The 11,801-nt window shown below is 43.6% G+C and overlaps 1 protein-coding gene across 2 annotated transcripts in view; it reads right to left on the bottom strand.

Annotated features, from left to right (window-relative positions):
• The window catches only part of nkrf (NFKB repressing factor), a 62,214-nt gene that overhangs the window by 12,138 nt on the left and 38,275 nt on the right, over positions 1-11,801 (bottom strand). For both annotated transcript variants that reach the window (XM_033030232.1, XM_033030231.1), the window contains exon 2: positions 9,749-9,870. In XM_033030232.1, coding sequence (XP_032886123.1) covers positions 9,749-9,870 — 122 coding nt within the window. The remainder of the gene's footprint in view (positions 1-9,748; positions 9,871-11,801) is intronic.

Raw genomic sequence — 11,801 nt, 5'->3', positions numbered from 1 at the left:
ATATTGGATATTTAAGCCACCAATTCTCCAAGATTCTTCCATTCCTTTCCACCTATATTCACCTTAAATGCACAACCGTTGGAGCAATAAGATTCAATGTTTTACATTTTAGAATGTAATCCTATCATTACAGTTTTTTGAGGTGACAAAGGCGACGATGCAGGTAGGGCGGTGGATGTTCTCTACATGAATTTTAAGAAGATATTTGATAAAAGGCCCCCATGATATGCTGATCCAGAGAATTAAGATGCATGGGATTAACAATAACTTGGCCATATGGATTCGGAGCTGGCTTACTGATAAAAGACAGATGGTTGTGTCGGGAGACCAATATTCAGGCTGGTGGTCCAGTATATATATTACTAAAACTCTCATCTTTGTTTCTGTGCGTGTGTGTGTATGTATGCGTGTCTGCATGTCTGCCCATGTGATCCCGGAACTACGCCAAAACGGTACACGATAGCGCTACAATTTTTGGACCACCTTACTCGCACTTGTCCTGTGGTCCGGTGTATTCAAGTCTCGTTCAGATTGATGTTATATTTCACAAGTTATTCACATTTTTAACTTTACAAAACCACACTATGAGAAAAATGACGTTGCAGTGGCAGTTACAGCTATGACGTGACAACGGGACTGTAGCCCTGCTACAATGTTGCAAATCCCAGGACACTGGCAGTCCTGGCAGCAAGTGCAATTGGATTTTTTTTTAAAGTTTAAAAAGGAGGGTGAATAAGGGGAAATGAGCCTCCCCTGCACAATTGGGGGCTATGGTGAGTGGTGGAATATTGTGTTGGGGGAAAACGGGTGAGTGGTGGAATATCGCGTTAGGGAACGGGTTGCATGGGGGCCATGGGTGAGTGGTCGAATATTGCGTTGGGGGAACGGGTTGTGTTGGGGGACCAGGCCTCCCATGTGACAGGGACCCAATGGGTCCCAGTCTAGTATAATATAAATGTCTTGGACATAAACATAGATGGATTGGTTAGTAAATTTGTAGATGAAACCAAGATTTTTGGGTTCGCAGACTGTGAGGAAGGCTGTCGAGCTAGATGGCGGGATATAGATAAGCTACAGAAATGGGTGGAGATACGGCAGATAGAGTTTAATCTGAGCAAGTGGGAGGTGCTGCTCTTTGGGAGCAAGGGGAAATAGTAAGATTAAACGAGAACTTACCAGTTTGAAGTTTGATCTGTATTTTATGAGGAGTTATGATGAGGGATTACGTGAAGAAGCCCGCCAGGACGCATGCGTGGCATTCTTCAAAGCAGCGGTGTGAAATCACAGGTAACTGTAATGACTAAACATAGTAAGATTAGAGAAGAGATACCAGTTAAGTATATGATTAAGGGTGGGAGCGGAGGGCACGTAATCCCTCATCGTAACTCCTAATAAAATACAGATCAAACTTCAAACTGGTAAGTTCTCGTTTAATCTTACAATTTTACTTCGGAGTCACGTGAGTGACTACGTGAAGGTTTTAAAGCTCTGTGATTTCATGCCGTGGAAACGAGTCCATGCATCACGTCTGCCTTGATGACTGTAGGAGGAATTGTGTTAACATAATTTGGACATGAATTCGACATTGAAATCATAAAATTTGTTAACACAAAATTATAACCCCTTTTTATGGGTTTAAATTAATTTACAGAACTTAAAATTGTTTCTGCAAACGTTCCATGTTTCATTACTGGTTTGTTGTAAAATAATTGGAATGTTTTTTCCCCCAGACCATCCTGCTGCCTTGAGGATTTGGTTCATTGGTACATCCAACTGTATCGCTGCCGATGTAGCTGCAGCCCTGGTGGAATGAGGTTTAAAATATTAGTATCCACCCCAGCCTGAGTTAGGACCTGTTTCAGCCATCTTGAGATGGTCTGGACCGTCACTCTTTTGTGTGGTTGCTTGTGGCTGACCAAAAGTGCCTTCTCATTGCCTCTTAGGATTTTCGTTGTCTCCATGTATAACGACAGATGTCTTACTATACAGAGACGGTCATCTGTTGGGTATGACCTAAATTGTATATTGAGGCCTGCTGATCCCTGTCTGTTCTGCTTTACTAACTCATAGATATGAAACGTAATATTTTCTGTTGAGGAAGTCATGTTGTCCAGTCTTAGTTTATGCAGTGACTGTACCCTCTGTGCCGTGACCAATGCCATTAGCATGACTGTTTTTAATGTCAGTCTGTGTAGGGACAGAGCTGTTGCTGGAGACCAATTCCTGAGTATCTTCAGGACAATACTTACATCCCATATTTGGGAGTACCTGGTTCTTGGGGGATTAGTATTAAAAATTCCCCTCATAAGTTTTGTTACCAGTGGGTGAGTCCCAACAGAGTAACGCTCTGTCCCCTGCCATAGGTAAGTCGATATGGCACTTCTGGCGCAGTTGATGGCACTGTAACTGAGCCCCTCATCATAGTGGAGGCCTGCCAGATATTCCAGAACAGACGGGATGTTCATGTCTCTGTAGGTGATGTTGTTTTTATGGCAGTACATCTCCCACTTCCTGATATAGACCAGATACTGTTTTTTGGTTGACTGTCTTTGGGCCGCCGAGATCATGTTCACTGTTCGGTCCGTCAGTCCCAGTTGTAGTAGAGGTGTTTTTTTTTTTGTTTTTTTTTAAATTTATTTATTAGAAGTAGACATATTATAAAATGTAGTTATATATTATAGTTAAAAAAAAATTCATATGCATCAGTCATACATTATTAAAATTTTCCATTATCAATTACTTCTGCTTCTAGTGTTTTTATTTTTTATAGAAAGAGGGAGAAAGAGGGTAGAAAGTTACAAAGAAAAAAGAAAGAAAAAAAAACACAACAGAAAAACAAGGGAGGTGGAATGGGTTACCTGTAATACGTCAATGGAGATAGGTTCGTAGGTAGTAGAGGTGTTTTTAAACTCTACAAATTAATAAGTTCAAATGTTTATGGCATGGGTGGCTATCCCTTCTTATGGGATGTAGCAATAAATCTGGTCTATGTGGGATGGTGATACATGGTTCTAATACCATGTTTAATACCACTAGGAATCATGGTTGAGTACTACCAAAATACCAGACGCAGAGTCTTGTTGTATTTTCCTTAATACCCGACTGATGAGGCAGAAAGGAGGGAATGCGTAAATAAACAATTTCCCCCCAATGCAGCGAAAATGCATCTGTCGCCGCTGTCCCAGGGTCTGGTTCCCATGAAACATAATTTGATAACTGGTGGTTAAGTCTGGATGCGAATAGATCGATATCTGGTGTTCCATATTTTGCTGTAATATCAGCAAATACTTTTTTATTCAACATCCATTCGGTGTTTTCATTAAATTTGCGTGACCTGGTGTCTGCCACTAAATTTAGTCTTCCTGGTAGGTAAGTGGCTGATATCCAAATATCTCTCTGGATACACCATTGCCAAATTGTATTAGCCAGATTGTCACATTATGTCGATTTGTTTCCACCCATGTGGTTAATGTATGCTACCACGGTGGTATTGTCTATCTGTAGTCTAACATGCTGGTGATATGACCCAGTACAATATGACTTTAGGCCATGGAATGCACCCAACATTTCCAGGTAGTTTATGCCCAGTGTGAGTAATAATGATGCCTCCTGAGCAGTCCATCTACCTCCACAGCTGGTGATGGTATTGGTGGCTCCCCACCCAAGTGCACTGGCATCAGTATGTAGTACCATGGAAGGGTTACTGACAATGATTGGATTGGAACAAAGCCAGATCTATCCACCATTTTAGTTCAATTTTAGCTTTGATTTGTAGTTTCATAGGTCTGTCAAAGTGACCTGCATTAATTTTGAGTGCTTGTATTTTTGCTCTCTGTAAGTTTTGGTAATGTAGAGGTCCAAATTGTGTGGCTGGAAAGGCAGCCACCATTTTGCCAATTACTTTTGCTACCAATCTGATGGATGGTTTGCTGATGTCAATGAGGTTATTGCAAGCCTCCATTAAATCTCTAGCCTTTCCCTTAGGCAGAGTCACCGACATGTGAACTGAGTCAATGGTGAACCCCAAATAGTCCATAGTAGTGGAAGGCGTTAGTTTAGATTTAACTGGATGGATAATAAATCCCAGTTTTTCAAATAACTGTTTTGTGGCTGTTACAGTTTGTTTGGCCAATTCCAAAGTTTTGCCCACAATGAACATGTCATCTAAATATGCCATGACCATGTGTTTACGTTTCCGTAGAAACGCTAGGGCTGGTTTCAAAATTTTTGTGAACAGCCTGGGGGCTGATGATAAACCATTTGGCAGTGCTTTATACTGCCAGCGTTGTCCCATCCAGTTGAATTTTAAGTAACATCTGTGGTCACCTCGTATAGGCACTGAATAGTAAGCATCTTTTAAATCGATGCTGGCCATGAAGTAACCTTTGGAAATTAATTGTTTAGCAGTAACAAAGGTTTCCATGATATTCCATGAAGTGAATATATTGTACAAATGTATTCAATTTTGTCAGATCTATGATGATGCGACAACCACCATCTTTTTTGTTTTTGGTAAATATATTGGACACGAATTCTAATGGTTCGTGTTGAGTTTTCTCAATTACACCTTTTACGTAAAGCCGCTTCAGTTCAGTTTGCGCTTTTGATTTTTCTTTATCAGAAAGCACGAACATTTGGTTCGGTATATGTTGAACTGGAGGGCTGTACTTGTGTATAAACTCTATTGTATATCCCTGGATACTGCTTAAGATGTAAGTATCAGTTGTTAACATGCTCCATGCATTCAGAAAAGAGTGTAATCTCCCCCCAACCTCCATGCTCCCTGTATTTTGTAGGGAACCAGACCCACCTACCTCCATAGTTACCAGTGGCAGGTTTACTTCTTTTTTGTAGGTTCTTCGCTGCTGTTGTTGCGCTGGTGTCTGGATTTTCGGTTTGGTTGGCGTTGGAGGTCCCCGCATCTTCCAAGAAGGCCGGCCTGGGCCATGGCCTAAAAAGACTCATGTTTTGAGTACCGGGCCCTCGAGCTTTCACCAGTTCTGCTGGTAGGTGCGTAGGGGTGCTGTCTTTGGCTGTAGTGGGTTTTTGTTGGAGTCCCTTTTATTAGTCCCAGGGTTTTTGCTTCCACATCGAGCTCCTTGACTTGCTTCGATAGGTTGCCTCCAAACAATAGTATTGGTGGTTTTGTGGTCCCAGGTTTGTACAGTCCCTGCACCCCTTGCACACGTCTTTCCTTCTGCGGACCCCTCTTCCAGGTCAGCCCAGAACTGACCCGCAGTGCTCCCCTCTGATGAGGTAGAAGCACTGTGCAGCCCTTCAAGAGGTACTGCTGTTGGTTTATCATAGGGCCCACAGTGACCCGACTCCATCTCCCGGAGTCTGTCACGTTGGAGCAAATGCTCCACACACCGCTCCATCCGGCTCCAGCGCTCTCGGTCGCTGGCCGCCCGCGGTTGTTCAAAGTCGGACTCCTCTGAGTCCAAGACCTTGTTTGTTTTGTGTCTAGCCTTACCGCCCGGCCGCGTGGATCTGGCCGGTGCGGAGGCGACATCGGGCACAGCTGATCCCACTATCGGTGATCCGAGTGCCGCTGGCTGCTGCTGGCTGCCCGCTGCTCCGCGGTCCTCCCTCACCAGCTTTGTCGCAGCCCGTTGGTTTCTCCACCTGTAATCAGCATGGGAAAACACAAAAAGACCGCAGCACTTACCTGCAGGTCCTGGTTTAAATTGTCGCTACGGGGGAACGTCGTTCCACCCCGCCTCCTCCGTTTTCAACTTGTCAAAAGTCGACGGCCCCATTCTGAATAGTCTCCCGCCCGGCCGTGGTGTTCTGGCCGGCGCGGGACAAAATGTCGGCACAGCTGATCCCTTACGGGGCTTGTGCCTTCAACTGCTGCTGGCTCCCGCAACTTCGCGGTCCTCCCCAGCCAGCTTTACTCGCAGTACTTGTGGACACTATTTTGTCCAGCTTCCCCCCCCCCCGTGTAAAAACAGCACGGGGACAAAAACTACCTGCAGGTCGCGGTTTCAAACTTACCGCTGCGGGGGAACGTTCCACCCCGCCTGTCGTTTCGCAAGCGTGAAAGCGATATGACACGCATGCGTCCTGGCGGGCTTCTTCACGTAGTCACTCACGTGACTCCGAAGTAAAATATACAATTAATGGCATGACCCTCAACAGCAATGATGGACAGAGGGATCTTGGGTACTAGCTCCCTGAAAGTGGGAACATGTCACGTTTCCACACTGTATGACTTTAAAGACATGTAGATAGAGTGGTAAGCAAGGCATCGTGTATGCTTGCCTTCATAGATCGGTCTATTGATTATAAGGTCATGATGCAGCTTTAAAGGACTTTAGTTTGGCCAAAATTCTGGAATATTTTGAGCAATTCTGGTCACCCCATTAGAGGAAGCATGTGGAGGCTTTGGAAAGGGTGCAGAGGAGTTTTACCAGAATGTTAGACACAAAATGCTGGACTAACTCATTGGGTCATGCAGCATCCCTGGAAAACGTGGACAGGCGATGTTTTGAGTCAGAACTCTTCTTCAGACATTCATTCTGACCTATTCAGTCCAAAGAAAGGTTCCGACCCAGAACGTCGCCTATCCGTACTGCCTGATCCACTGAGTTACTCGAGCATTTTGTGACTATCTTTTGTATAAAACAGCATCTGCAGTTTCTTGTTATTACATTGTCACCAGAATGTTGCCTGGATTCGGAGGTATTAGCTGCAGTGAGAGGTTGGACAGACTAGGATAATTTTCTCTGGAACGCCAGGAGGTGCGGGGAGACCTGCTAGAAGTATATGAAATTATGAGAAGCATTGATAGGATTGACAGTCAGAACTGTTGCCCCCAGGATGGAAAAACAGAATACTAGAGGGCATACTAAGGTGAAAGGGGCAAAGTTTAAAGGAGATATGTGGTGCAACTTTTTTTTAAATACACAGGTGGTGAGTGCCTGGAACACGTTGCTGGGGTCCATGGTGGAGGCAGATCCATAGTGGCTTTTAAGAGGCTTTTGGACATACAGGGAATGGAAGGAAATGGATTATGTGCAGGTAGATAAGAGATGGTCTTAGCATCATGCTTCGTGAGGCTGGTTATGGCACACATTAAATCCAGCCTACCAAGCAGCCTAGATCCACTGTAGTTCGCCTACCGCCACAACAGGTCCACGGCTGATGCCATCTGCCTGGCCCTACACTCATCCCTGGAACACCTGGATAAGAAGGACACCTACATCAGACTCCTATTCATCAACTATAGCTCAGCTTTCAATACCATTATCCCAACCAAGCTCTTCTCCAAACCCGTGGAACTCGGAATCAGCATTCCCCTCTGCGAATGGATTCTCGACTTCCTGACCAACAGACAATAATCAGCCAGGGTAGGTGACAAATCATCCTCTATGAAGATTCTCGACACTGGTGCCCCGCAAGGTGTGTTATCAGTCCCCTCCTATACTCCTTATACACTCATAACTGTGCAGCCAAATACTAATCCAACTCAATTTACAAGTTCATAGATAACACTTTAGTGGGCCGGATACCAAATAATGACAAGATTAAGTACAGAAAGCAGATTGAGAACCTTGAAACCTGGTGCCAAGCCAACACTCTCTCCCTCAATGTCAATAAGACAAAGGAGATTGTGATTGACTTCTGGAAGCAAAGCAGTATACACTGATGGTGCCGAAGTAGAGATTGTCGAATGCTTCAAGTTCCTAGCAATAAATATCACCAGCAATTTGTCCTAGACCAGCCACTTGGAAGCTGGCCAAGAAAGCACGCCAACACCTCTACTTCCTTAGATGGCTTGAGAAGATTGACATGTCCGCCAACAACCATCAGCAACTTCTACAAATGCGCCATAGAAGGCATTTTATCGGGATGCATCACATAATGGTTTGGGAACATCTCCATCCATTGCAGAATTGTGGACAAATCATCACGCAAACCAACCTCCATTGACTCAATCTACACTTCATGCTGCTTCGGCAAGGGCACCAGCATAATCAAGGACTAGTCTCACCCCAATCACTCCCTCGTCTCCCCTCTCCCATTAGGCAAGAGGTGCAGAAGTTTGAACATGCATACCTCCAGATTGAGGGACAGTTCCTTCCCTGCTGTTATCAGGGTCCTCTCATCAGCTAGAGTGCAGTCCTGACCTGCCATCTACCTCATTGGAGACCTTTCAACTATCTTTAATCGGACTTTATCTTGCACTAAATGTTGTGCCCTTTATCTGTGCAGGGTGGACTGACTGATTGTAATCATGTATAGTCTTGGCAAACACGTAAACAAAAGCTTCCATAGTACCTCAGCAATATTCACGCTGCGGGGTTTTAAGGTGTCCAAGCAAAATATGAGGTGTTGTTCCTTCCATTTACATGTAGCTGGTCCTGGACAAAAAGGTCAGTATGGAAGTGAGAAGGGGAGTTAAAATACTAGGTAACTGGGAGATCGCAGAGCCTAAGGCAGATCCAGCGGCATGAATATTGATTTCTCTAATTTCAAGTACCCCTTGCATTCCCACTCTCTGCCCCTCCCCCATCCCAGCCCTCTTGCTAATTTCACCATTTGTATTCCTTCGTAATTACCCCGTCCCCAGCCAACAATGGACCATGGTGGGCTCCATCTTTCCTGAGTCATCGATGCAGGCTCTGCATTCTGTACCTTGCCATACCTCTAGTTTCCCTTTCCCTGACTCTGTCTGATGAAGGGTCTCGACCAGAAACATCACCTATTCCTTTTCTCCAGAGAAACTGAACTATGTTCAGCAGATTGGGGTTGAAGGGCCAGTTCTTGTGCTGTACTATTCTATGTTCTGTGTTCAGTTTAGTTCCCAGAGGGACAGAGCCCTGGAAACACAAACTGCCCATAATTCAGCACAAATTGCCATATTCAATCAAGACCATACTGATCATGGTGATTTGGAACATTTACCACACAGATTTAATGGAATTTGATTTGAGGTAGAGGTTGGTTTTGCAGATCAAATGCAGAATTACTTTGCAATTTTGTTCTCTATTCAACTGATGAGAATTCATTCAATTACATTACCCCCGCACAATAAAATATGCAAAACATTTTGAACAGAAATTAAGTGAAACAATGTTTTTTTTTTTAAAACAAAAAACAAAAAGGCTGCAAGATTGTGGAATGCACTAACAAAATTCCTTTAAACAAAAGGTTGTGTCAACACTGAAGACGTTTGGAGGGATGGGTACATGGATAGGAAAGGTTTAAAGGACACAAGCCAAATGCAGGCAGATGGGACATCTTGAGTCTTTACTTTGCACTTTAGAGATACAGCGTGGTAACAGGCTCATTCGGCCCACCGAATCCGCGTCGATCAGTGATTCCCGTACACTAGCACAATCCTCTGCACTAGGGATAATTTTTTACCAAAGCCAATTAACCTACAAATCTGTTCGTCTCTGGAGCACCCGGAGAAAACCAACGCGGTCACAGGGAGAACATACAAATTCCGTACAGACGGCGCCCATAGTCAAGATTGAACCTGGGTCTCTGGCACTGAGAGGCAGCAACTCTACCGCTGCGCACATTGGTCGGCCTGGGCAAATTGGGCCTGTATCCGCGCTATATGACTATGACGTTTGAAGTATAATAAAAGGATATTGGTGAAGGACAAGCACATTGGATTAGACTACACTGTTCAAGATGTGGATATAAACAGGCAGATTGGGTGGGCTGTCTGTTTCCACATTTTAACACAACACAGCTGTACCCACACAAGTAAGGACAAGGGTTCTTTACTTACCATTATCAGAATTGGATCTTTTGTTGGTTGTGCTCGATGGAACTAACTCAGATGATGCTGTGTCATCGATGTCAATACCTTCTGCCATTTGAAAGACCTTTTCCAAAAGATCGGGGCTGTATCTATTAACAAAGATAAATAAATGTGAGCAATGCTTCTTCGACAAATGCATTCATAATAATTTTATGCTGTTACGCTATTAATATAATTAATAATAGACCAAAAATACACACAAGATAATGGTCAACTCATTTCCTCATGAAAATAAATTCTATCCAGACTAATTTATTTCCCTGAACACTGCATCTCAGCTTTCACAAAATGCTAGAGTAACTCAGCAGGGCAGCATCTCTGGAGAGAAGGAATGGGTGACGTTTCGGGTCGAGATCCTTCTTTGGACTGATTCAGTCTAAAGAAGGGTCTCAACCCGAAACGTCACCCATTCCTTCTCTCCAGAGATGTTGCCTGAGTTACTCCAGCATTTTGTGTCTACCTTCGATTTAAACCAGCATTTGCATTTCTATCCTACACATCTCAGCTTTCACCATTGACTGAGATGCCAGCACAAGATGAGGGAATGGCACTCTCTTCAACCCCAGGAGGGAATTATATACAATCCTGTGGTGTTTCAGTGTAGGATATTACAGGTGCCTTTGGGTATTGGGAAGCTCAATTTGCACTACTTCCTTTCTGGCTACAGGTGATATGGACTAGAAGATTACTAATATAATAAAAATATGAAAAAGGATGGACAAAAGTAAAGCCAATCAATCCAATGTCAGAGAATAGAAACGAGGATCTGCAGATGCTGGTTTACACATTAGGACAAAGTGCTGGAATAACTCAGCGGGTCAAGCAGCACCTTCAGGTTAGGACCCTTCTTCAGACTCATTGTGGGGTGGGGGAAGAAAACTGGAAGAGATGGAAGGTAATAGGTGGACACAAGTGAGAGGAGTTTTTGATAAGTAATGGTTGGAAATCACAAAGGGGAGCAGAGAGTCAGAGCATCAATTGTGGCCATATAATCAGAATTAATTCTGACAGTTACTCGAGAGCATAACTAATCAAAGACTATTGTTTCTTTATGGGAAGGCTGTGTTAAATCTATAAAATGTTGAGAATGTAATCAGGTTCTGTGTTAACATGTGAATTTTTAATCAGGCATTAGACACAGTCCAACATTGCAAATTGATCAATAAATAAGCTCATGGGACCGAAGGGGAATGGGCAAGTTGAATCAAAAATTGATCAAGTGGAAGAATCAAAGAGAACAGGTGAACAAGTACAATATTAACTGGAAGGCTATTCATGGTGCAGGGCTCAGGGTCAAGTCTCTTGCTTTCTGTGGTATATAACGACTTTCCCTTAAACAGAGGAACTAGGAGGTTTGCAGTTAGTATAAAAACTGGCCTTATAGTTAACAATGAGAAAGTAAGTTGCGGAGTGCAGAAAATATCAATGAACTGATCAGACTGGAAGAAAAGTTGAAAAACATAAGATTACGAATTTAGAGAAGAGAAACGAGCAGGGAAGTACATGAAAGCAGCAAGACAAACAGGATCATTTTCAAATGATTTAAAAAGCAATTGCGATGATTTAACAAAGGAGATTGGGGACGTATTCTTGCTTTAGAAGGCGTTGAGGGGAGATTTAATTAGTACTATGCAGTTATTTTAAAAGAGCCTAAAATTAGATAATAAGGACAGGAATTGTAGCACTAATCATTTCACAATTTCATTTACCACCAGGGCAGAACCTTACCCAGTAAATGGTAGGGCCCTAGAGAGGGTTGTAGAACAGAGAGATCTAGGGTAGATACCTAGATCACTGAATGTGATCACACATATGGACAGACGGGTGAAAAGGGCATTTGGCATGCTTAATGCCCGGGCCGATGAGTGCAAGCATGCCAAATGTCTTCTTCACCACCCTGCCTATCTCTTTCAGTGATATAGGTATCTCTACCCTTGCATCTCTCCGTTGGGATATCGTTGGTGAGATCACATTTTAAGTACTGCCTGCAGCTCTGGTCATCCGGCTACAGGAAGGAAGT

Source organism: Amblyraja radiata, chromosome 12, assembly GCF_010909765.2.
Source record: "Amblyraja radiata isolate CabotCenter1 chromosome 12, sAmbRad1.1.pri, whole genome shotgun sequence".
NCBI lineage: Eukaryota > Metazoa > Chordata > Chondrichthyes > Rajiformes > Rajidae > Amblyraja > Amblyraja radiata.
Note: the sequence above shows the minus strand (reverse complement) of the source record. Positions and strands in the feature narration are given on the sequence as shown.